The 26932-nt window shown below is 38.9% G+C and overlaps 1 protein-coding gene and 1 non-coding gene across 10 annotated transcripts; both read right to left on the bottom strand.

Annotated features, from left to right (window-relative positions):
- On the bottom strand, nucleotides 1–23229 carry sec31a (SEC31 homolog A, COPII coat complex component). 9 transcript variants are annotated; one of them, XM_058411473.1, is made up of 29 exons: nucleotides 23028–23229; nucleotides 20161–20240; nucleotides 19095–19218; nucleotides 16010–16208; nucleotides 15803–15898; nucleotides 15431–15571; nucleotides 15199–15341; nucleotides 14854–14953; nucleotides 14212–14370; nucleotides 13940–14092; nucleotides 13593–13823; nucleotides 13377–13451; nucleotides 12905–12955; nucleotides 11293–12336; nucleotides 10000–10129; nucleotides 9697–9875; nucleotides 9422–9548; nucleotides 8796–8941; nucleotides 8477–8650; nucleotides 7944–8132; nucleotides 7379–7474; nucleotides 5422–5515; nucleotides 4691–5086; nucleotides 3951–3986; nucleotides 3226–3284; nucleotides 2377–2625; nucleotides 2081–2200; nucleotides 1911–1982; nucleotides 1–1380 (listed from the first exon to the last, which is right to left on the bottom strand). In XM_058411473.1, the coding sequence occupies exons 2-29, from the start codon at nucleotides 20237–20239 to the stop codon at nucleotides 1201–1203; spliced, it is 4842 nt and encodes a 1613-aa protein (XP_058267456.1). In that variant the 5' UTR covers nucleotide 20240; nucleotides 23028–23229; the 3' UTR covers nucleotides 1–1200. The 9 variants fall into 9 exon arrangements, with proteins under 9 accessions (XP_058267456.1, XP_058267458.1, XP_058267464.1 ...); XM_058411475.1 differs by having other exon boundaries at nucleotides 4736–5086; XM_058411481.1 differs by having other exon boundaries at nucleotides 11293–11451; nucleotides 23028–23227.
- A 3094-nt stretch (nucleotides 23230–26323) lies between these two features.
- Nucleotides 26324–26396, bottom strand: trnar-ccu (transfer RNA arginine (anticodon CCU)). Its single transcript has one exon. It is a non-coding gene; the product is annotated as a tRNA-Arg (tRNA).
- Between the last annotated feature and the right edge of the window lie 536 nt (nucleotides 26397–26932).

Raw genomic sequence — 26932 nt, 5'->3', positions numbered from 1 at the left:
TTGAGAAATATTGAGCATTTTATTTGACCACTTCATTAAAACGCAAACACCCTCCTTCCAATTTTTACAATGGTCATTTTAAACATTGTGCATTGATTGCCTTTCAAAATTTCTAAGGTACAGAATTTGTATACAAAATAAGAGTTCAAACAGGAGTGGTGAGAATTATTACATTGATGTTACCATGGGCTAGTTTACTTTCTGTGATACCGTTCCGTAGTGTTTAAACCAGCAGTGCCTCTAAAACATCGTGCTATCATTTGCAAGTACATGATACAAGCGTCAAAAGATTTGGTAATATAGAGCGCTAAAATATTTCCTTTACTTTCAAAACATTTCCTGGTTTAAAAGAAGAACCACAGTGAGTCTAGCACATTTCTTTCCACCTTTTCTGCAGTAGACAGCGGCGATATTTTCTGAAAGGAATTCAGACACCTAACTGTGGCGTCATGTTTTCAAATTACTACAGAAGGATGTAAAACTAGACAGCCATATATCTAGGCAGCGTTGGTTTGCCAATGCTGTATTAGTTACTGATTAACTCAAATCTTAAAAGATTTAAATAAATAACATTTATTGAAAATATTTCCTTGTCACCAAGACTGCATGTAGACCTTGGTAAACGGATAAAATGCAATTACATTTTTTTTTTTGCAGGAAATTGCAATGAACATCACTGAAATGGCGAGGCTTCTAATTAGCACACAAAGCAATAGCCTAAAATTCTTGCTGACAAAAACTGGAAAGAAACAAAAATCTAAAATGATAAACCAGAGCTCAATTACATAACAGCAATTATCCGTCAAATCCAGTCAGACATGTGATTGATTTCTCCAGGATGGAAAACCGATGAGTTGGCCAAAAACATGCATTGACTCGAATAAAAAGAAAAAAAGAAAAAAAAGAAAGAAAGAAAAAGAAAAAAAAAAAGGGGGAAACACCCCCATTGCACTCTGCTCTGCCACAATTACACATATGAAATAATGGCAACATAAACATATACACAACCAAAAACTAACTAAAAAAAAAAAGAAAAGAAAAAGAAAAAAAAAAAGAAGTAAAGAACGCCTGTAAACTGGAATGCCCTGTTCCAGATTTAAGATTGGCGAAGCGTGTCAATACAAGTTGGTCCTTATTGACTGATGGCTTGTGTTGGAGTTGCGGGGAATACTGGTGAGAACTGTATATGTGCACATGACATCAGACACCCAGCTTATTAGCTTGTGTTAGCACCACCTTCAAGACTGGCATGAAGGCGGAGGTCTCGCTGAAGTTACTGTTGCTGACGATGTGCGTGTGGATGTTGAGGCCGTCGGTGTAGGCTCGGGACTCGATGCTCCGAGCCATGTTGTGAAGGCCGCCCACGATGGCTGGAGAAAGCTGGAGAAACAGTGGATGTGATGTTAAATACATACCAAAGCTCTGGTACATTTCTAGTGCACATTTCTACACAACACTCCATTGTGGTTACACAACAGGAAGCATTTTGGTGACTAAAGTTTGAAATATGTTAATTAAATGGCACTTTTAAACATTGTTGAGGTTTTAAATGAAAATATTGATTCAAAATAAAATTAAGCTGAAAGGTATTTGCTTAGACCTAATTTATGGTTAAAAATATACAAAGATAATCTTCATAATCTGGAACATGCCTCATGAATATATATAATTCTGCTGCAAAGGCTCTTTCAGTTCCTGAATTTTACTTCCTATGAATATTACACTGTATGCTATGTTTTACAATGTAAACTGTGAAAGTGAAGGCTTGGCAATGGAAGAAAATATCAATGACACCCAGCAAGTGTCTGCAATATTCCATCCATCCTGTCCTATACCTCACAATCAAATTCTTACTATATTATATCTCATTGGTTTCTACATCTTAGAAAGTAAATAAATCAAATACTCACAGTTTGCTCTCTCAGTTTGTCATAAAGGGACTCTAGTCTCTTGTTGGCATCATCCAACTTCCTCTTGGTTTGCTTATAAAAGAGAGGCAGTAATTGGTTAGATACACAAAAGACAGAACAGCTAGATATAAAGCAGAACCTAATGAGAAGGCAAAATAGGATGTACTAACAGGATCTGTGGCAGCAGCCAAGCACTTCTGGATCAGGCCCTCGAATGTTGTTTTGAGAATGAGGTGTTCATCTGGAATGGGCTTCTTCGTGATTTTCTCAGTAGGGAGGGACTGCATTGGCTGGGAATGGGGAAAAAAAAGGGCAGATTTACCAAAAAGAAAAACTACAAATAGTCGATTTGATCTGGAATATGTGCAGGCAAAAACTACATTGCCCTGAGGCAAAAATATGTATGTGGGCTATATTTTATGCTACAGAAGTCCAAAAAATTGGGTGCTTGCTGCTTTTCTGGCACCTGTATGACGTCCCCAGTGGGCGCTCCTGGTGCTCCCTCCACAGGCATGCTGGGTATGGCGGGGTTTCTGAGTGTAGGAGCCAGTGGCTGCTGCTGGATGGGGTTGAAGGGAGCAGGAATGCCAGCTGGCTGTGGAGGAAGCTGTTGTGGCTGAAGAGAAGGCTGCATGGTGGCTACAGGCTGCGGCTCTCCCAGTGGAGCCATAATAGGCGCTGTGATTGGAGCTGGAGGAGTGTAGTTTTCTGGCACCTGGGAACACAATTCCATAATTAACAGAAACAACTTACAACTATAAAAGATTATACAGATGTTATAGTATTATTGAGTTATGGAACTGGGTTTTGTTTCACTTGAGGACAGCACTTCATCAGGATCCCTGGACATCAATGATCATAGCGGCTAATCATCGTAATGTTCGGTCACAAAGCACTGCCTGGAGACAATAGTCTCCATCTAGCTAGATTTGATGTTCTGTACCACTAGCAATGAACTTTTCATGATGTGTAAGGTGTTTTATCATTTTTACATGTTTTACATGTATAGTCAAAAGAGGTTCCTCATTGTGACATTTTCTTATAGCATATTTTGCTGTGGCTGTACTCTTTCATTAATTGTGAATTACATAGAAATTGCTGGCATTTTGTGCCGTCTGTTCATTAGCATGAAAAACTCGGCTCAAATTTAATCCTTATCACAAGGCATTGAATGATTTCAATTTTTACATTTTTTCTTCCTTGTGTACAAGTACAAATGAATGAGCATGAATGTGTCCCTAATAAGAACCAATAGACTAATTTTTATAAGCTTACAGTAAACAAATCCATCAACATTAGACTTCATCAAACCCACCTTCTTCTTCTTAGTTCCTCGGAGGAGAGCAGGAGGATCGTTCCAGCCGTTCTGAGGCCCTAATTCAGAACAGAAGACAGATAGCGTTATTAATCATGTTTATAGCCTATACTAAACTGCCCAACTAAATTGGTCTTAATTCAATCTTTTATAAGAGGATTGGTTACAGCGCGTGCATTTTTATTAATGCATCATCATTACAGAAGAAAAAAAAAAAAGCAGAACAGAATCACTGATTTTATAAGCATCACTCGGAATAAACAGGTGTGCAAGAACGACACTCCTTCGTCATCTTAAACACATTCTAAGAATAGTCAGGAAAACGGCTCGGATTTGACAGTACAATTAATGTGCAATACACTGCGCTAAATTTAGAAGAAAAAGTACATTGCTGAGAAATGGAACTGCTGCATCCACAGCTCTGTTCTCATCAGGGTAATAGCTGACCTACATTAGTCTTCATGCACCAGCCTGATCAGCATTTAATAACTACTGTGCTCATCACTTATGAATCTAGGGCAGCTTGTGATGTTCATTATGCCTTTCCAGTCTGGAATAGACAGATTTAAGCTATAAACAGATTTTTGCTTGAATTATATGCCCCAAATTTCCATAGCAGGACAGTTTTTTCATTTTGATTATGCATAATTACTTCACCATATAATTGCCAGCACAGCATGATTATAGTGTATTACACATTATGCACTACAACCATGAAAAATCACCTTCCAAAACCCATGTTACATCTTGGGTGATTCCTCCTGTGGATAAGACAATATCAGAATGTGCTTTCTAGAAATTAGCCACGACTATTTGCTAATGTCAGATTTGGATATAAACAATCGTAATTCCAGAGTTACTTCTTTAACTTATTGCACAAGATATCAAGAGAACAGGCCACATTAATGACCGACTAAACCAGTTTCCTAAGAAGGGACAGGGTGTTCTGTACATAATGTGTGATATAATTAGGACAAATGCTCCTTTATATATGGCTCCTTCATTTTTCTTTCCATCCTGAGTCATTTATTAGGTAAACAGAGATTGGGACACTTGAACCATAGTAGTGAGGTTATGGGTTATATCTAAATGGTTAGCGGTTGTTTAGGTAGGGGGAAAAAGGGGTTCTTAATCGTATGCATAACAGAAAGAGGTAAAAGAGAAAATTTTGAATATGACTACACACAAAGTACATTGTCTTTTATAATGCACGTTTAAAAATAAAATACCTCATTAGCTTATGTAACTACTATGTTTTTGCCACATTAGAGTGATGGAAGAACAGCTCTGACGTCCACCTAACTACAATTAAAACCACAAACCCCAACCTTACGAAGAATGCATATAAGCTCTTGAAACATCAAATCTGTTGTGCCATGAGCTGTGCTAGTTGTCCGTGTAGAAAGTGGCAGCCTGAGTCTTTAGTATTTTAAGGGAGTTTTATTGAAGGCACTGTGGTGCAGACCTGTTCTCTGGGAGGCTGGGATCATGTCGGGCTCAGCCTGAGTACCTGAGGCTCCGGTTGGTGGAGGTGGGAGGAAGGCAGTGGGAGAACCCGGCCCGCCGTGCTGGAACGAGACTCCCGAGGAGAAAGGAGGAGGAGAGAAGGAAGCAGTGGAGGTGGAAGAGAGAGGTGGTGCAGTGGGAGCCTGTTGGCTTGCAGAGAAAGGAGGTCTGGGGAAGGTGGACGGTACTGCCTGAGATGAGGCAGGAGGCATGAACTGAGAGGGGTAGAAAGGAGCAGCAGCAGATGATGAAGGTGGAGGAGGAAGAGGAGTAGATGTAGAGGAGGAGTACTGGAGAGGTTGATAGATTGCTGGTCCCCCAGCACCATGCGTGAACTGCTGGACCTGGGGGTAGTCTGACATTTACACAGACAAGAGAGAGTCGGCAAAAACACATTCCAAAAGGACAAACATGCAAAGATCATTTAAAACAGTTCTAATGTAATTAGTATTAGCTGTAGTATTTAGAATTCAGAAAGACAATGTTCTCATGCAGAAATTATGTTATCATCAGCCATGTCAAAATATTTTCTAATATTTAGGCCATTTCACATTCCAGCAGAGTTAAACTTCATTCTTATTAGAAGGGAAAAAGTCCCACAAACATTGTAAAATGTTTGTCAGTTCAGTCAACAAGCTTGCGAACCACAAACGTGCACGTGTCTGAGATGAGGTGCATCTGAACACTTACTCTGATAGTGCTGCGAGTACATGAATGCACTGGATACAGCAGGACTTGCGCTCACTGGAGCCTGCATAGGGAAAGGTGCAGGTTTTGGCTCAGCCTGCATGAGAAAGAAGAAATAAAAAGAACAAAGGAGGAGAGGTATGATAAATATTTCATAACCAAAGTCATGACCTCTGTTCTTCATGAATGGGGCCCAGTTTCCATCTGGCACATACACCTACGATAGGTCATGTCAAGTCAAAATCAAATAATATTTAAACCTAAGCATGTGATTATAATCAGTTTCATATATGTATATAGCTTTCTACGGAAAACACAGTGCATCTTATGTGTACCCTGGGTTAGAGGGTACTATAAAGCTATAGCAAATATATAAAAAGGCCATAAAGAGCCTTTAAATGTCATGTTTCTCACATTACCGAATAAATCTACAGTGTTGACAGGAAATCTAAAAAGATCAGAAAAAAGATCAGAAAAATCTATTTCACATCACACCAAATTGCTTACAACTTTGCAAAGATTTTTATATCCCATAATGATAAAATGCTCTGCTGTCTGATTTGCCTACAAAATATGGAAAAATGATGCAATTATATTGGACAAATTATGCTAGATATTGTAATTGCAACATAAAGCCATGATGAATCAGCTACAGTTATGCCTAGGAGTTAAGTTACAGAGTTCATGCCTACAGGCTTTAAAAAATCCCTACAGAAAATAATATAAATCGCTGCTTAAGATATTCATAGCATAATGTGAGGACTGAGAGTGTAATTAACATGCAGATGGACACAGCAGTCTTTGGAAAATGATCAGAAGAGCTCTTGATCAGCAGCTGCTCCTGGCACAGTGTGAAAATTGAAGAATGAAAGCACAAATATAGATGTTAACAGAAAAAGACTTGACATGCAACATTCAGAATGGACGCACGAGTATGAAATGGGATGTGGTGCATCCTTCTCAGGGTTGAAAGGACATGGGGTTGGGGGTAGTGGGGAGTCAGAGCTGTGGGAGATTTCAGGTTCACATGTGCATAGAAAAGTAATTCTATAAATTCAAGTCAGTACTGTGGTTATTACAAAGAAACCTGAGAGTTCACTGTGGAAATAGCTTTCTAAACACTTCAGTAGGAAAAAAAGAATAAAAGAAGGGATATTGATTGATGTATTAGTAGATTAGTGCGTGTTAATTGGGATTTACCAAGCAAAGAGGCTTTCATACTTGGCATTTTTTCTTTAAAAAAAAAATAAATAAATAAAATAAATAAATAAACCATTACTTTCTGTCCTGACCTGCAGCTGTGAGCATGAATGTGAAAGAGAGCCGTTATTGTTTTCATCCATGTTCCCTGTGACATAACGTAATCAGCAGCTTGAAAAAATTAATAATTGCTTACTACCAAGACAATTTTCACTAGCACCACATCTTTGCTTGATTCTCAACTAACTAGTCAGAGGTAAGCAAAAGTGCTTGACGTCACTCTGAGCTCTTGGGGTAAATTGTCAACTTTAGAAGCTTCACTGTGAAAAACCTTTCTAGACAGTCTCCATTGTATTACATGCAAAACACATACTGGATGTTGAAAGAGGAAAAACAGCCTTGTGTGAAAGCGCCCTAAGATGTTCAATGTTAATTTTTCTTTGTTAGAACAAGTAATGCTAAGAAATACAAAATAGGTAAACACCATAGAACCTTCGCCGAGACAAGTTTGCATAATGAAGCTAACAAGGATATAAGTGACAGGAAAGAGTCGGAATCTTAGATCATCATATAGCACAACAGGAAGACCAATACAAAAAATGATTATTTAACGTAGTCTGCTCAATGACCGCCTTAAACACGTCTCTCGCAAGAACATGTCTTGATAACACTCCAGTCTCCTGGGGGGGAAAAAAAAAAAAAAAAAAAGAGTATGTTGTGTATATGCATGTGTGTGGTGCGGGCACAGCTCCGTCTGTACCTGCAGGTCTTTGGCTGAGGCTAGCGGAGGAGGGGCACTGGGCAGAACGGTTGGGGTTTGGTTACTCCAGGAAGTGACAGTAGAGGCAGCCCTAACCTGAATACAACAGAGACACACACACTCACACACACTGTGGCTGCCGTCGAGTGAGGAGAATGGATAGGACGCAAATGAAAGCTTAAGGAAGGAGGTCAAAATGATTTGGGGGTTGCTAACATTAGGGATTACTGATGGTAACATTACGGATGACTGGTAGTTGTCTAAAATCCCCTATTTGAGTGTAACACTCACTGTTAGGAGAGAAATGAAAATTATACAGCTAACATCTTGTTTGCAAATAAATAAATAAATAAATAAATAAATAAATAAAGTTGGCTGCATGCAAAAAAATAAATAAATAAAAAGAACTGTGCTCATGTGTGTGAAGTCCATTCTGATAATCCAGTAACTGACCAATATGTCCTATTGGTCAAAGCTCAAGCTTGTTTTAATCATAAGAAGATTGATTGTCCTAATAAAAAAAGTTGAATAAAAACGACTGTTTGCATGTGTGTGAGATCAGTACCTGGTAATACTGTTGTGTAGGAGCAGCAGGAGTGGGCTGAGGAGGCAGTGGTTGAGTTTGAGGTTGGATTGGTGTGTATACTTGTTGAGGCACAGCAGCAGGAGCCACTGGATGTCTGTTCTGTACAGGCGCTACTCCGTGCTGACCTAATGCTCTGCTCAGGCGCTCTCGCAACTGTTGCACTGCAACCTGGGGGGGGGAATAAGACAATACATCATGTGACTGATCAATCACAGTTATTATAAATGTCTAATAAAAGTCTAAGGGCCCTTTCACAACATCTGAGTCTGATTTAGGGCCACATCGATACTTTTGGTTTGGTCAGTTTACACACTGAAAATTTTTTAAAAAGAAGTTAACTGAGAGCAAGATAAAACACTCATTTTTTATTTTTTATGATATATTTCTAACAGAATCTGCTTAAAGGGTGTTAACTGTAATAAACAATGAAATTGCATTTTTGCATGTAAAATAATCAGATTGGTATATCCTTAATAAAGATGACAATAAAGAAGAATTGTCATTGTGCTTGCCTGATCTGTGTTGGTGGGCAGGTAGGACATAGCAGTTTGCAGGCTGCCCTGAGAGGCCAAGAGGCTGGCATACTGACTCATCTTTTCTGCCAACAGGGCACCTACAGCAGGGGCCACTCCACCCTGAGTCTTCTCCACAGCCTGCCGTAGAATCACCACTTTTTCCACCAGGTCCTAAAGGAAAAAAACAAAAATGTATCTGTGAAGTCGCCTATGGCTAAATGTTTTCGATGCTAGAATGTCTGACATACAAGTAGGAGAAGAAAAGAAATGTAAGATGTATTTATCAGTCCTTGCATTCATTAGATTAGAGGCTTACCTGCAGTGAGAGAGGGCTGCTAGAATCTTGTGCTTTGGACCAGCAGGACACCAGCTGCTCTACACTACCAGCACAGATGTAACAGAGACAGGCTTGCACCTGCAGAGCAGACTCTTCAGCTGCCTCCAACCTGGAGCCCAGCAGCCCTGGAGCCACAAACAACCACAGTGACCGTTAGCTTAGTGCTTCCATTTGTCTAGATTTTATGGTAACATTCACATTGGAATGGTTTTAAAAGCACAAATCCGTTTCTTTTTGTGTGAGATTTAATTTTAATACACAAACAGAACAGACAGCATGGAATACATGTTTTCTTCTTCTCAGTGTGCATACAAATCACTCTTGGTACATTTGTGCACCTGGCAATCGTGGTAAAAAAACCCCCACAAATCTGTTATCATTAGCACAATGCTAACACTTTACAGATTTAACATCTATTGTTCATAATGCATATGTCTGTTGATTTCAGGCTAATAAACCTACACAAGTATGTGAGACCCATTTTGTTGTTCTTCAAATTAGTGAGTATATATACACACAACGAGAATTAAACATTAAAGATGGTTTAAAAACGGAGCTGAATTAATCTGATGATTCTATCACATTCCTGTACACATCATACTCACCACATAGGGTGGAAAACTCCTCAGGTTTGGCATAGGTCATTACAGCAGCCAAAGCCTCCTTCCAGTTCTGAAGATCACACGTCTCAAGTATATTCATCCAGTCCCTCATTACAACGGCACTGATGATCTACAAGGTGAAAAGCAGACAGATTTTGATGCTACTAGATCAATATATTCTTGGCATTAGAGCCACCAAACTGTTAGCAACAATAAGGAGGCCTTAACATGAATACATCTTCTCTGGAAAAACTTAGTACTCCAATGTTATGCCTCACCTTCCCAATTTTGCTTTGAGTTTTAGTCAAATATTTTTTCTGGGTTTTTTCAAGAAGCTCTGGTCCACCAGCGATGGCTAGGATGATTGCATCTGCCATCCGGTTGTCATGGAGACAAAGGTTGACAGCAGCCTCAAAGTCCCCAATGAGGAGTGCTTGGGTGATCAGTCCATCAACATCTGTAGCACCAAGTCAAACAAAATTGCTAGGACAATTAGAATAGCTAACTTAATTCATCATAAACTATTTAAATTAACTTTTAAAAAAAACACAGGTCTCCAATTTCCAATGATAAACACTTGCCTCGTTTAGCATTGATGTTAGAGGAGATCGGCTGAACTGGTTTCTCTTCAACAACAGGAATCTCTGCAAGCTCTGGGCTCTCCTCAGCTGCAGAGGCATCTTCTGCTGTTAAGTCTCCATTCTCCTCCACCTGGATGTAGGGCAGTGGTGTAAGTAAAAAACTTAGAAAAGCTTTCCTTCTTTACTTTTAAAGATTATTATTTAACTGTTGGCTGAACATCAAAAAGATCTTAATACGTCATCACAACCAATAATATATTTAACACTTTTACACTGCTAAAAACCCACTTCACATATTAGGGTTGATCCAAATGTTCGGTCATTAAATAAATGTTTTTTTCTTAAGTGTTTGGGCAGATTAGAATGATGCTGAAGGTTTTGACTGTTTTTCTTATCCTACTCATCTTAGCAATGACTCATTCAAACACTGATTGTCCAGTGCAGAAATTTCCTACTGAGTGAGCGCATGCAAGGTATAACTGCTCTGTATCATTTGCACAAATACATATAAAGTGGAATTTGCATAATTATAATTTAATGTCAGAAGCAGCAGGTGGAGCAGAACAAAAACATTAAGCAGCCTTAAATTGTGATTAGTTGCTCAAAATGAAAATCTAGGACAAGTTCATACACAATCATGATATTTTAATAAGGAAGCATGCACAATAAAACTAATAAAGGAATAGTGTAAATTAAAGGCTGACACTAATTTTACACTGCAAACAATTTTGTTCAATGTGCAAATTATAGATTTTTAGGGCTGGTTTCCTAGACCAAAATTAAGGACATACAAATAGTAAATAATACAAATTAGTCCTAGTTTAGGCTCAGTTCATGTCCAGGAAACTAACCCTATGAGTTTAAAGCATTATTTTTCAGTCTGCAATTCAGATATGCTGAAAAACTGAATTCAAAACCATTTATGTAATCATACAAAAATGTCCAAAAGAAAAAGAAAAAAAAACCAAAAACAAACATTGGTACTTGGGATTCATTTGGTCCTGGCATAAACTGATCCAACCAAATCTTGGGGCACAATGGCATCTAAAATATCTGCAATGATTATACCACAACGAATTAAAATGTATCTGGTAGGATAAGACAAAACATGTCAGCATTCCTGTGTGAAACCCCAAATGATGTTTCAGAGCGTTTAACCTTAATTTATTATTCCGAAAAGTGTACAGCTAGCATATTGCAGTGAGTGAAGATTAGCAAAAGAGGGCAGTATAATGCTATCACACAGGGATACTATGGCAGGGGACTGGACTACGACGGGCAAGTTGAGGGTACCTCCTCTGGCAGTGCTGGCTCCTCTTTGGCTTCCTCTTCAGCCAACAGTTCAGCACTCAGATTCAGCTCATCTACTGGCTGACCATTAACAGGAAGAGCGGTGTCCGTCTGGGGGGCAACGTCTGACTCATCCGTTGGAGTCAATTCGATTTCAGGTTGCTGTGACATAATGGGTGGTGGAAACATGGGAACAGGCTGTGGGTCAAGTTGTGGTAAGAATCCCGATACATGCTGGAGGGATGCTGGTGCTGCAAATTCTAACCGAAAGCCAGCCTCACCTATGAGGCTACAAGAGGAATAGGACTGCTGATCAGCAGACGGTACTAATACTGGTTCTTCTGAGCCCACAAGAGGACTTAATAATAGAATAGACTGTGGTTGGTCAATGACAGTGTCTAGAACTGTTGCTGATGCACAGAGGTCACCGATGCATGTTGGAACAACCTTTGTTTCGGAATCACAACTTGTATCTACAGCTGGTGCTGATAGCTGAAGATCAACGACTGGTAAATCTACCTCAGACTCTTGTGGAGCCAGGGCAGACACAGAGTGAGTTAAAGTCTCTTCATCTAGAGAAACCACATCAGACTCAGGTTCATGTAAAGCTCCAGAAGGTGCATTTTGAGGCACCAGTTTTGGCTGGGCTTCAGATATAAACTGGTCAAACTGCTGTGTCATATGAGGAGATGGTTTAACAGGATATGTTGGCACAAACGCAGATACAGGATCAGATGTTGGGATGAGGTCAGATGACAGGGAGAAATCAACCAGTGACGCAGATGGAAAGGAAAGGTCTGGTTTGGCTTTGAGGTCAGGAACATGCTTGACACTGGCATCAGGAATGAGATCGAGCAATGGTTCTTTCGAAACCTGCACACCATCCTCAATCAGTGGCTGGTATGCAGGTTCCCCATGCAGAATTTCAGAAAGTCTGAGTGGGGCAAAAGCAGCGGGATCAAGCTCGGTCAATGGAATCATATGTAGTCCAGGTGCAGGATTACAAACAGGTGCGATGGTTGGGTCAAGTACAGAAGCGAAGGAACTCTACAAATCCACACCAAGCGTAGGCAAGGGAAGATGTGTAAAAATTCAAAAAATAAATAACATTATACAACAAAAGGTGTCAACATAAGCATGCAGGTGATGGTTGAGCCTTGAATGATGGCACAGCAGATGTGGATTTTCTTACAATTACCAGAGCCTGGAGCGATCATAGATGTCCACCGAATTAAAGACACAAGCTCCATGTTAATAAAAACGAGAAAATATACTTTTTGGAAAGAAGGCATGCAGAAGACTGGTCAGAAATTAAAACATTTGTCCGGGGTAGATGCATTAATGCAATGCATGTTAGTTTCTAATAATCTCCTTTTTGACCATTGGAAAAACAAATTAGAAAACAAAATGATACCAGAACCCAAAAGTAATGCCTTAAATTTTAGTGCCACAGATTTCTCAAACACCACATTAATCCTCGATACAACGAAACCCACTGATCTTCAGATAAATATCCAAAATATACCCAATTATAAGATTGACCATACTGTTATCAATGAATTAACATTTAAAAAATGTAATCAATTAGTTGTGTAGTTTATATGAAGGACCATACCTCATTGTCTTCATTTGATTTGGGATCTTTCTTTTCTAATGCTGAAGCGATCTGAAAACACACAATATATTAGAAGTATTAGTCTGAGACTACAGGGAGTGCTTGCAGCTTAATCAAGTGGTTACTGGACAAGTTTTACCATTGTACAATGGAGACTTCTGAACAAAATTAAGCAACACCAGTTAATTTCATAACAAAAGTATAAAATAAAACATGGCACTGAGGCTTATAACACATTATTATTGTATAATAATACGGCTTGAAAAGTAGTTTTGGCTGTAACAAACAGTTTCTGCTTTCGATTCAGTAAATTCTGCTGTAACAATAGCTAATATAAACAACGCTATAAAGTTTATACAGGAAATTAAACAGTGTTTTCCCGTGGGTTTTAACTAGGAAACTGCAACCGCAGTCAAACAGATTATTTTATAAGTTATGTATTAATGATTTCATGGGTATGTATGAGAATCACCTTAATCGCTAGTTCCTCCTTCTTGTATCCCAGAAGTTCCAAGTATTTGCCCCGGGCATCATCTTCAAAGTGGACCTGAAAATAATGCATGTGAATTAATAAAGCCTCCAGAATGTAACAAATCAAGTGCTTTGAAAGCTTAAAGACTGCTCTCCAAGATCCTCAAATAAGCATGACTCTACAACTCTACCTGATTCCATGAAGCCAATATTTTACCTTTAAGAAAGCCCAAATAGACTTCTCAAACTCGTTCTGTGCAGCTTCAATCTTCTTTTGGCAGAATCCCACAAAGCTTCCAGCAGTAAGCGTGGCCTGAAGTTGGTTTGAGCGATCCAAAAAATCAGTATCAGTGACAACCTGGCTAATGTGGACAACATGGGCCGTGGGCTGCTGGGGTTGTTGGGCCGCTGGTTTGATGTTTTCCAGTGAGACGAGTTTACCACCAAACTGGCAGATGATAAAAAAGCATAACTGGTTAGAGACAAACTATACTGAAAAAACACAAATAATTACAAATAAATACATAAAATATTCAGCTCTGTGATGATTAGAGTAAAACATACAGCGAAGGAAGCCCCCACTGGTCTTCGGATCCATTTGGGGGGTTTCTTCAGTGGTGTGACAGTGCTATTAGCACTGGTGGTTTGAGGCAGCTGCAGTGGGGGTAATGTCTGGCCTGTGCCAAAGGGATCCATGTTGGCAAATGAGGAACTTATCTGCAAATCCAAATATAATATGAAATATATGAATATAATATCATATAACATGAAAATGTGATACATGGGCTAAACATAACCAAGATATGTACGGCAAACTCTCGTCACCGTAGAGCTACCTGATCAGCCTGGGCACTGCTGACAGCATCATTATTGCCTCCCATGATTGAGTAGATGCTGATACGGCCATCGAAAGAAGCAGCAGACAGAACAGCTGGGTTTCTGGGGCACCACTGGATGTCGAAGCACCACTGAGAGGTTGGGAGCTCATACAGGACCTAGTTAAAACAATAACACAGAAAAAAATAATAAATCCATCCACCAATCACACCAAATAATTTAATTTCTTAGCCTTTGCCATTACAAAAGCAGCTCTGAACAGTAAGCAAGTACACTGCTAGAGTGATTAAGATACAGTTAAGATACAGACTTTAAGAAAAAATGCCAGATACACTTCAAAAAAATGTTTTGTATACTAATTCATTTTATTATCTAATTTTAATCAGACTAACTTGGCTGATTTCTGTGATACAAGAATTAGCCCAAGGTTTGTTTATCTTTTTCATCACTGTATGAACAATGTTAGTTATATTTTCAGCCTTGTATCTACATAAATGCCCCTCAGCTAAGGTTTTTATTGGTTTTAGTTGATTTAATTTATGTACAGTGTGAAAGAAAAACCAAAGCATATAGTAAAGTAACCACAAGTATCTATTTGTGTGTGTACTAATAGATGTGAGAATGTATGGAGAATAACTAACTTCAGAATTGTTGGGGTTCCAACAGAGGATTCGGTTATCTTTCCCACAACTAAGCAGAAACTCAGGGTCAGCCAAACTCCAAGCAATAGCCAGAACACCCCTGATAACAAAGAGAGAGAGAGAGAGAGAGAGAGAGAGAGAGAGAAATTCTCAAAATTTTCAGTCAGTCTCTACTCAGTATTAAAAGAAACCAATGCAAATAACTCATGAGCTAAAGTTCAGGAAACTTCCATACAGCATTAACAAAAAACAAGAATATTCAAGGTCGACATAATTTTTGCTTTAAAAACATACATTCTGCATTTAAAAATTTATAACCTGATACCAAAAAAAGGTTTTTTCTACCTTGTGTGGTTCTCTAGGACTTTGAGAGGTGAGGTGGCGAAGCGCAGATCCCACATTTGGATGACAGGCATTCGGTCATCTTCAGAGGCCAACACCAGCTGAGTGGCAACATCTGGATTCCACGCCAGACCAGAGCAATGCATCTAAAACACATCATTTGAAATGTTCCTTTAGGACACATTCAAACATTTAAAGCTCACAACAAACATTAAGAAGAAAAATAGTCACAGACCCTGTTGCTGTGGTCGCTGACTTTGATAATGAGATCATTTTTCCTAAGGTCCCAGATGGAGGCTCTGCCGCTGGGGCTGGCTGAGGCAAGGATGTGCTGCACCTGGCAGTTCCATGCTACGCAGCTAATGTCCTCCAGAGGCTAACAATAGCAACCAGAACAACCATCAACAGCAAAACAAAAATCATGAGGCTTGCAGTGATGTGAGATCCTTAAGTATAGCAATTAAAATAAATAGCCCTAAGCTAATGTCACTGATTCTTCCACATGAACCTAATGTTATTATAACTTTATTACATAAGGTTTATTATTTTGTTCAACAGAATTACTCAAAATAAATTAAACGACACACGAGATGTGAATTTAATGTACCTGTGACTTCGGTCCTGGAGTCATTGGGGTACTGAAGCTGTTCAAATCCCAGATGTAGATCTCAGACTCATTACCTCCAGATGCAACCAGATTTGTCTTTAGCAAAAAAATATATATATATATTTTTATACACTGACCAATACATAACTCTACAGTGTAATGCCATGCACATCGTATCTTCAGGAGTCAGAATACATTAAATATTACCTGAAATGAGTTGACATCTAATGCTCGTACAGGCCCCGTGTGTTTATCACTCTGAGCAATGACCACTTCACTGTCACCAGCAATGATCTTGGAAGGATCATAGAGAATGATGTTACCGGTCTCTCCTCCAGCTATGAGCACTCCAGAAGGCATTCCCTGATCATTGATGCCATGTGGGCCCCAAACCAGCTTGTGGTATCTGAAAAGGAAATACAGCATTCTGGACTTTAGACCATTATTATATATTATACGGCAAAGAGATTGTGAACACCTTGACCATCACACTCATGTGGTTCTTCCCCAATCTGTTTTCCTAATGTTGGAAGCAGACATCTGTATGAGCATTACGTTTCTCCTACAGTGGAACTAAGAGGCCCTACCCTGTACCAGCGTGATAGAAAACAAGGTCCATAAAAACATGGTATGACATGAATGGAGTGGAGCAACTCAAGTGGCCTGCACAGAGCCCTGACTAAACACCTTTGGGATAAAATGGAACTCTGACTGCACCCCAGACCTCCTCACTCCACTTAGTAACCCAGATACTCTTCTTGTTAAAATCGGGCCAAATTCCCCAGAGCCACCCTCCAAAATCTAGTGGAAATGTGGGAAAGCTTATTATAACAGCAAAGGGGGACTAAATATGGAATAGGATGTTCAACAAGTGCATAATGGTTGCGACACTCAGGTGTCCAGAGTAATTTTGCCGTAGTGTATGATGTGTGGAAATGAAAGTTTATTCTTCTAAAATTTAAAAGGAGACCAAAGAATAAAAGGAAAAAGCAAAACTGACATTCAGTAAAGCCACTGTTGATCTTCATTAGTCAGTAATTACTAGCAGATCTCTTAACCCTATTTAAGACTGTTTGCACATTTGGCCTGAACACTGGATTCAATACACAAAACTCCATTTATAGGCATGTTTCAGGTTTCATCATCAAAGTTTTGCTTTCACACAGACGAATACTTTCATGACTTTCACTGTTTGTTTAGTGTGTCTTTACTTGCTCAGCACTGATAATGCATTTAAATGAATCCCTTCAGTTAGAGAGTAAAATAAGAGAAATAATTTAGCTTTTTTTTTTTTTTTTTTTTAAGTTTGCTCTAAATACACCGGTCAGCCATAACATTATGACCACCTGCCTAATATTATGCTGGTCCCCCTTTTGCTGCAGAAACAGCCCTGACCCATCGAGGCATGGACTCCACTAGATCCCTAAAGGTGTGCTGTGGGATCTGGCACCAAGATCTTAGCAGCAGATCCTTTAAGTCTTTTAAGTTGCAAGGTGGAGCTACCATGGATCGGACTTGTTTTCCAGCACATCCCAGATTTCACAGATTCTCGATTGGATTGAGGTCTGGGGAATTTGGAGGCCAAGTCAACATCTCAAACTCGTTGTTGTGCTCATCAAACCATTCCTGAACCATTTTTGCTTTGTGGCACGAAGCATTATCCTGCTGAAAGAGGCCACAGCCATCAGGGAATACCGTTTCCATGAAAAGGTGTACATGGTCTGCAACAATGCTTAGGTAGGTGGTACGTGCCAAAGTAACATCCACATGGATGGCAGACCCAGGGTTTCCCAGCAGAACATTGCCCAAAGCATGACACTGCCTCCGCCGGCTTGCCTTCTTCCCATAGTGCATCCTGGTGTCATGTGTTCCTCAGGTAAGCGACACATACACACCTGGCCATCCACGTGATGTAAAAGAAAACGTGATTCATCATACCAGGCCACCTTCTTCCATTGCTCCGTGGTCCAGTTCTAATGCCCAAGTGCCTCTTGTTGCTACTTTTGGCGGTGCACAAGGGTCAGCATGGGCACCCTGACTGGCCTGCAGCTATGCCGCGAATACGCAAAAAAACGTGATGCACTGTGTATTCTGACACCTTTCCATCAGAACCAGCATTAACTTATTCAGCAATCTGAGCAACAGTAGCTCGTCTATTGGATCACATGGGCCAGCCTTCGCTTCCCACGTGCATCAATGAGCCCTGGCTGCCCATGACCCTGTCCCTGGTTCACCACTGTTTATTCCTTGGACCACATTTGATAGATACTGACCACTGCAGAACTGGAACACCACACAAGAGCTGCAGTTTTGGAGATGCTCTGATCCATCACAATATGGCCCTTCGTCAAACTCGCTCAAATCCTTACGCTTGCCCATTTTTTTTGCTTCTAGCACATCAACTTTGAGGACAAAATGTTCACACAGGTACCATGATGAGGAGATCATCAGTGTTATTCACTTCACCTCTCAGTGCTCATAATGTTATGGCTGATCAGTGCACCTAGAGAAGGCATTCATTTCCTTCGCAGACCACAACATCCCTTTTCCCTGCTACTGTGAAACCTGAAACGTGGAAGTAACATGACAAAGGTGAAGCAATCTTATGAAACTACATAACAGTTACTGGACGCTCACCCCTATTAACAGTTGCTGTTTACACACAATGCAGACTATATCGGAACCCCAGTGAACCCCAAACAGTGTTTGGCTGAACCAGAAATAACATCTGTCATGAAAACACCCATAAACACTTGTCAAATCTAATTACATACTAATGATATCTTCTAATTAAAACGCAATGAATCACATTTATACCACAGCATTGTTGAATTCTCTAATCTGTCTGGTCAGAAGGTTGTGATTCTTGTTGTGGTTGTAATTGTCTATAACAGTAATAATTGTGCAGGCTGTAACCAAAATCATACGTTAACATGCTTGTTCAAGTACATTCTTTTTATTTTGAAAGTAATAACTCATTCACAGGTACTTGCATGGCACAAGATCTACATAATCCAAGTATAGTAATTAGTAGTAGTAATTAGTAGTCAGGAATTTTTCCACTACAAGAAAGGAAGTGGGAAGTGTGTATAGATCCTATATAATTGAACATTTCACAAATTAACGTAACTACAAAAAAAGTAGAATGGGTTATATTTTTTAATAAATTAAACCCTGCAATCTCTGTGCTATAAGTGAAATAATCACATCAATATGTGCTGCTGTTTGAAAAGGTCATGATCATTTTCCCAGAACATGACATACTAGCAGTAGCATAAAGTGAAAGACACACCTGTGGGGTGAGGAGAAAGCACCACATGACTTCATGGCCAAAGTAGGCTCCGCCAGGTCTAGTTCGAAGATCTCCAATGATGCATTGGTGCTAAATGTAGCATCAAGCTGCTGAGCAGATGTTCCTAGGAAAAAGGTGCCAGAAAGAAACATTAGTTTGTAACCAGACAGACTTATTTACAGACAGAAGACGTCCATCCCAAATCACATACTTGCTCAAAAAAAGGTCATACTGAAAATTCCAACAACGTCACAACATTTTCGAGATGTCTGCCGACACTTTGGTGGACAAGACATGCCTATGTTGCGTGATTTGTTTTTCAATTCACTGCCACATTTTATGTCATTTGACAACGACTGAGAAAACATTATATTTCTGGTCAGTAAATAAACATTAGTGTTCCACTTGAGACAAGACAACACTCCTCCTTCAAAATCCATACACTACACAGTAGAGTACATATAGTGTTAGTGCATTACATCTTTTGGGGCGCAGCTATGAATACAAAGAAGAAACTTCATACTGTTTCCAATTCCAGTTTCATTTGCCACACACACAGACAGTATGGCGTGTAATAAAATTTTTACAACTGCCCTTGATATTAAAAAATAACCAATTATCATTAAGGTAAAAAGAATTTTTAAAAAAAGGTAAAGGAATAAAAAATAAGGCACAAATTAGACACAATATAGTAGAAATAGAACATCTAGGGCATATAGGGTAAATATGGTTGAAATCTGCAATAGAAAAATAAATATATAAAAAACAGAGAAGTAGCATTTGAAAGACAACGAGGGGATCGGAATATGGTACAGTGATATGTATGAATATGAACATGTAATGTTATATAGCTTGTTAAAGTGCAAGAGATATTGTAAAAGTTTTGGTGGTTCTAAACAAACTCAACTTTACCCTTGTTTTACTCACAGCAAACATTCCAAGAACAAATGAATAAAACCATTATACCTGAGTGCTGCACTCAAAGGCACTAATAATAAGGGTGTGTATGTACAATAATAATAATAATAATAATAATAATAGTAGTGTGTGAGAGAGCAAAATTTACCTGCAGCCAAGTAAATCGGGTGGTGCTGAGCTGGGCTCCAAGCCTGAATGGCGGTGCGGTTTATCTCTTTCAGCTTCATCCTGCAACATACATGACAGACACGTTATGTACGAGACATTTTCTTACAAGATGCATCAGTGTCTATTTACAGCCTTTGTAGTGCACAGGCAATCATCACCAACAAAAAATCTGACATCTTTACCTGCACTAAGGACATGAACTTAATACTGTTACCCTTAACATGATGATGCCAGTGTGTCTGCTGGTGACAATATATTTTTGTTGTTGTAGTTGTTATGAGAACCATACCTAGACAACCATTCATAATGTATAAGTACAATCTCTGGCATCTAATAAATATTTGCAATAATGTATTATATCAATTTTGCTCAATTAAAGCCACTTTCCTACTAAAGAATGAATTAAAACTGTTGAAAAAAAATGACAAAAGTCTTTTACGTAGACGTTTATCGACTGCTCTCAATAATTGATCTTAGACATTAACTTCATGAGTAACTTTTTGGTAACCTTTTATTTTTTTTTTAGCGCTGCGGAAAAATGTTGATATTCTTGTCTGTAGTAACAACAGACTCGCTAAACACACAGTAGAGAGATTTGTGTGGGTAAAAAAAAAAGGCCAGAGTTAACAAAATCACAAAAGGCACTGCTGGATCTGATCTAGGCTAAACATACACTTAAGGGTGCTTTACACCGCTTTGAAAAGGGTGGATTTCATAATGATGCTTTGACGGGGGGAAAAAACACAAATTCCTTGGCCATGAGGTAAAAGTCTTTAGATACATATTATGAGTACTATAATGTGGTAGGTATAGTACTCCCATATGTGGTAGATTCTGGTTCCTTTATGGCTAAAGACAAATTTTGGAACAAAATATTAAAATATGAACACTGCTACAACACCTGGTTAAAAAGTCACCTATTCTCTCACTACTGTGGGAGAACCCTAAGGCTGTTACTCATCACTGTAAGGAATAATTGTAAAAAATTCTTGGCTGACTTTTATAAGAGACTGTACAATATTTCACTCGTTCCACATCAGATAACAATAGACCTGTCATAACAACTACATTATTGCTTGTTATCAATCAGCATGATGTAGTCTTTCAGCCATTGCCACAAACACATTTATAGCAATTTAGCTTAAATCCATGCCATCCTCTTATTTGTGACTTTTCCACCTTAGGTCATTCAGACTGACCACGTTAACTCGCAAACAAAAGAATTGCTTCACAGTGTGCATTTCTGACAGTGCACAACATTGGGCTGCACATTGTAAAGCCAGCCATAAACGTATACACAGACCTACGTAGTACATAGCTTATATCATATCCTACCCCAAGATTTTATTAGAATCAATTTTAACAACATGACATTGAAAAAAATTCTACAGCCACTGTTATCACCGCAGTTTAAAGTCAGTTTTATTTCGTCTAGGCCTAAATTTTCCAGAGCTGCACTAACATGAATTGGTGACAGATTTGACTACGAATGCTCTAGGACCAGACAAAAACACTGACATTGCGCTGGTGAGCATCATATTTTTTGCATAAACAAATGACAAGTGTAATGCAGTATGGTAGAAGTGTGACGTCATACTCCAATACAGCCAATCTAACACCTTCCTTCATTACAGCCTTTACTTGGTTATTCAGTTTTTAAGCTTTACAGTTAAAAACGCTTCATTAAAAGCAAAACTTATTGAACCAAATAACATTTTAGGTGCTTCATATATATGCATCTAAATTACCCTACATTCAAAATAACCAATTAACTTCAAGTACCTTGTATACTTCCTTCAGCACTAACTACTAAACCTGAAGTCACAGGCCAACTACTCATTTAATATATAATAAATTAAATATTTAAATCACACAAGGTTTTACTTTTAAAAGCAGTACACACTTTATGTACACAAACTATAAAACATCTCGCTTATGCCTTTTCAGAGTTAACGGTTCGATGCTAGCTAGTAACGTACAAACACTCGGCTTGGAGATTAGCAAGACACGCTAGGTTATTACACACACAAAAACGTAGCTACACAGAAGCAAAAACATTTTTAAAACGATATATTAGAAACGATTTTGTTCCAATTTTATTTTATTCCACAATTTTGAGTGACAACCTGGCAACAATCCAGCGATACGTCACTTGCTAATTCGTCAAAATAGTTAGCATGAAACTGAGCACGGCTTCATGAAGCCCCGGGTCGGCTGGATGAGGAGGAAGTCAAAGACAGTAAACACTGAGGTGATACTCCATTATACTTATATATATATATATATATTAGTCGATCCAGCTGCGTTTTTAAAGCAAATCCTCATATTGTGCGTCTTGTAAATCAAGCTAACTCACTGCAGCAGGTTTGCAGATTGTTAAATCCAATCTAAACTTGTGCACGTACAAACAAGCGGAAAGAAGTGACGTGGACTGGTTAAGGTTCGTGTTACACGAGAGAAGATTGAACAACTTGGGTGGCTTCATGAATCAGGTTTACATGAACAATGTCCGGTACCAATAACTGCAGGTTACTGATCAACACAAAGTACAACCCAGACTGGATAGAATGTGATTAATTATCCATCATGGACCTTACTGGTATAATATTAGCTTTTAAAAGCTACCTAGTTTCTGCAGCATTAGACAATACATCCACTTAGTGCTCGTACGTAAATGTAATAGGTCTATCGTGATAGTCTGAGCGATACCAACCGTACAAAGACATGATAAACGATTCACAGCAACTAAAAGCAGTTGGAGAAAAAGGTTACCCGGCTACAGGGAAACACAGGAAAGCAATGCTAACGAAGCTACTAAAGGTTACCGATCGCTGTAAAAGTGCTTACCTTCCCTCTTAGCACTGCTCACGAGCATGCACAAACTCATTCAAGCTGTCAAAATGGGTTTAAAACTGTAATCGGCAGCCTAATGTTTGCCTTTCTTAGTTGATTTGAGATCCCTGATCAGAGTTAGCGGCTATCCCGGTTAAACACAGCGAGAATTCCACGTCTCCACTGGTCTCCATCAACGTGGCACAAGAAGTCCCGCCTCCAAAGCCAAGCACTTCCGGTGGACGCAGTAATGGTGGCTGCGTACAAAATCAAATCCGCACACTTGTAGGAGGTAGTGTAGTGGTTCCCAAAATGGGGTTCCCTAAAGGTCCGTGTTGTGTAGATATAGGGTCTGTGATTTTTTTTGTATTCATTTATTTGTTAGAGTGATCAAAATCTCAGCCACATTAATCAACTGTATTATATTTAGAGGTCCAAGCACCAAAGTAAACTCAGTTACCCAGTCGATGATTATTTTCCAGTAACACATCCTGATTTGTTATATTCCCATTATACAATAGAACTCTGAGAGCTGTTAATTTTAATGAATTAAAAGTATTTTTAATTAATTAATTTTTAATTAATTATATATTTTTATATTAAATCATATATATATATATATATATATATATATATATATATATATATATATAGATAGATAGATAGATAGATAGATAGATATAGATATATATATATATATAATATATATAGATATATGTATAAGTTTTGGTCTTGCTTTCCTGGGATGGTCTTCATATGAGCCAGTTTCATCATGGTGCTTGATGGGTTTTGCAAATGCACTTGACAATACTGTTCTTGCAAGAACTATTCCAGAACACCTGACCTTCGTGTCTTAAAATAACAACTGACTGTTTTTTGTTGTCATTACATATGGATTACTTAAGTCCATGTGTGTTATTTCATAGTCTTGAAATCTCCAGTATTGTTCTAGAATGTAGAACATTACTAAACAAAAAACATTGAATTAGAAGCTGTATCCAAACTTTTGACTGGTAGTGTATATATACAGCTCTGGAAAAAATAGAGACCACTGGCCAATCTCCAGATTGAAACCCTATTGAAAACCTCTGGAATGTCATCAAGGGGAAGATGGACAAACCATCAAGCAAAGCTGAGCTGTTTGCTTCTTTGCAAAAAGAGTGGTATAAAGTTCCCCAACAGCAGTGTGAAAAACTGGTGGAGAGCATGGAGCCAAAACGCATGCAAATCGGGGTTATTCCATCAAATACTGATTTCTTAATGTTATTTAGCCAAAGCATTAACACAATTTGTTTACAAATTATTTGCATTTTGTTTTATTTGAGTTATTAAAGCTCTGCAAATACTGCATGATCTCTGGTTATTTTGATGTGTTGTCATTTCCTTTAAATATACACTCTAAATAACAATAGTTATATTTTGAATTTAGGAGAAATATTATCAGCAGTTCACAAAAAATGAAACAAAACTGTTCATCTCACCAATACATGCACCTGTAAGAATAAAACATAAGAAACTGGTTCTTTTGCAGTGGTCTCTTATTTTTTCCAGAGCTGTATACATACATACAACACAGGCCTAATTTCATCATCATGGATGACAATGCTCCAGCTTAATGAGGTCGCATCATTAGGAATGGCTGCTGGAGGCTGGGGTACCTCAAATGGAGTGGCCTGAACCGAAAGCTATGCTTAGCAGATGATGGCTGTTGACTGTGGAGCACAATCACCTGCTGTGCCCTGCAAGCCTTTGTGTCATACACAGGGGCGTAGTAAGTGGGGGGAAAAGGGTGACTGAGTGCATAGGGCCCTGGCATCAGTGGCTTGTGAGGGGCCCTGGCCGTCCTGCCCTCAAAGATCCTCAAATAGTATTAATATTATTGTAAAATTCAGTGTACAGTGCCTGCGCTTGCACACAATATTCTGATCCTTGCTGTTTTAACAAGATTCAGCACACTCACACGTTTGTGTCGACACCTCCTACAGGAACAGCGTGCATGCAAATTTGAATGATTTAATTGGTCAATCAAGAACAATGCCAAATGATAATTGGCTGTGAGGGAGCACCGAAGCGCAGATTCGGCAGTCAGAACTAAGCGAGCGCCAAGCGCGCAAGTGTGGTAGTCGAGAACGAAGCCACGATATGCAATGTCCAAACATTTTATTTTGGACTACCAAAAAAGAAAAGAGAGAGAGAATATGGAATAAAATCACTGTCAAAAATAATCGTACATAATTAAGAACATTTGTGTGTGATTTTAATTTACTCGTGCGTAATTTAAAACTATCGTATGTAATTCTGTGTATTATTGAAACTTTAAGCCACTCGAATGTCTCAGACCAAAAAGCGCTACTGAATAAACAGTCAAAGAATAAATGTACAGTCGTTTCAATATCACAGAAGGTACAGTTATTCTGATCTATATTAAATCTATATCCAAGAAACTCAAAAGATATAGATATCATTACAAATTTTAAAGTGTTGGCTTTGGAGAGAGATACATGGTTCTTAATTTAAAAATAGAGCTGTTGGGAAAAATGTGAGTCACGTTATTTCAACTTGATTTGGAAATTTATCTTGGGTCAATAAAGTTCTTATTAATTTATTTGGCAGGCTACACCTAATAAAATCTTGCCCATTTATTATTAAAGAAGGTAAATGAAGAGCTTCAGTTACACTGGGCACTGTATTACTGGCCTTTGGAATACAGTTCAATAACCTGTTATATTGCTTGTAATCACAATGAATATTATATTTTTACAAAAAGTACTGTGATCCCTGAGAGCTAATTTTACCTACTATAGTTAAACTATATTTGTAATATTACTTCTCTGTGTTATTTGTGATATGTAACCCTTAAACATGTCCGAATTTAAAAAAAAATAAATAAGATTAGCTCTCAGGGCGCCAGTGTTTTGCGCACTTGTGCATGTGGCCTTGATGATGTATTTTTGACAGTGCTTTAACACACTACATTCGTGGGTTTAACATGCATTCACTGCAAATAATTTTTTTATACTATACATTGTGTTTGTATTTTTAATAATGTTCTTTACAATTTGGCGTTTTAGAGTTATGGATCTGCCAGGACATAACAGAGTAGGGTTTCGGTCTGTCGAGCAAGTGATGTCAATTGAAAAGCCTGTGGACCTAGCCTGTGTGTTAAGATCCATAGGCCACTTGTTCCTGCCCTGCCTGAGGGGCATTTTTAGTATAAAGAAGAGGCTACACTTAGCAGAGGATGATTTTGCTCAGTCAACCTCTGGGTTATGGGCCCAGCACGCTTCCGCTGCGCCACTCTGCTCAAAGCACACCCCAGATGGGACTCGAACCCACAATCCCTGGCTTAGGAGGCCAGTGCCTTATCCATTAGGCCACTGGGGCTCCAGCACCAGTGCGAGGCTCTCACACTCGTTGACTGTTAAGCACAATCACCTGCCGTGCCCTGCAAGCCTGTGTGCCATACACATGATGTGCGTTAAGTCCAGACTTACCAGAGTAGGGTTTAGATCCATAGGCCACTAGTTCCTGCCCTGCCTGAGGGGCATTTTTAGTATAAAGAAGAGGCTACGTGACCTGCAACGACTAGCACTGATAGCAGTAATTCTCATCGTCCCTGGAAACAAAGGCATCTTGGCCATTTTTCTGGTAGGTCTATTAGGCAAAAAAGGTCTTAAATCCTGGCAGATGAAACCAGCATCTTTCACGTGGCAAATGTACTAACCCACTCCAGCGCTAAGAACCAAAATACTTTGGAGAAAGACTTAATCCGTACTCTGAATCAGTGGATTAATGGCCTTCTTTGTTTTAGAGCTATGGATCTGCCAGGACATAACAGAGTAGTGTTTCGGTCTGGTTATGGGACCAGCGTGCTTTCACTGTGCACAAAAGAGCAAGTGATGTCAATTGAAAAGCCTGTG

Source organism: Hemibagrus wyckioides, linkage group LG16, assembly GCF_019097595.1.
Source record: "Hemibagrus wyckioides isolate EC202008001 linkage group LG16, SWU_Hwy_1.0, whole genome shotgun sequence".
Classification (NCBI taxonomy): Eukaryota; Metazoa; Chordata; class Actinopteri; order Siluriformes; family Bagridae; genus Hemibagrus; species Hemibagrus wyckioides.
The sequence above is the reverse complement of the archived record's forward strand: the minus strand, read 5'-3'. Positions and strand labels throughout refer to the sequence as shown.

Excerpts from the sequence above, each read along its gene's own strand:
- sec31a (XM_058411473.1), bottom strand. The coding sequence starts at position 20,239 with ATGAAGCTGAAAGAGATAAACCGCACCGCCATTCAGGCTTGGAGCCCA. Across the intron at positions 10,130-11,292 it reads AGCCAGCACTGCCAGAGGAG|GTGGAGGAGAATGGAGACTT; the intron begins GTACCCTCAACT and ends CCCTACATCCAG. Across the intron at positions 9,876-9,999 it reads TAACATCAATGCTAAACGAG|ATGTTGATGGACTGATCACC; the intron begins GCAAGTGTTTAT and ends TTGGTGCTACAG.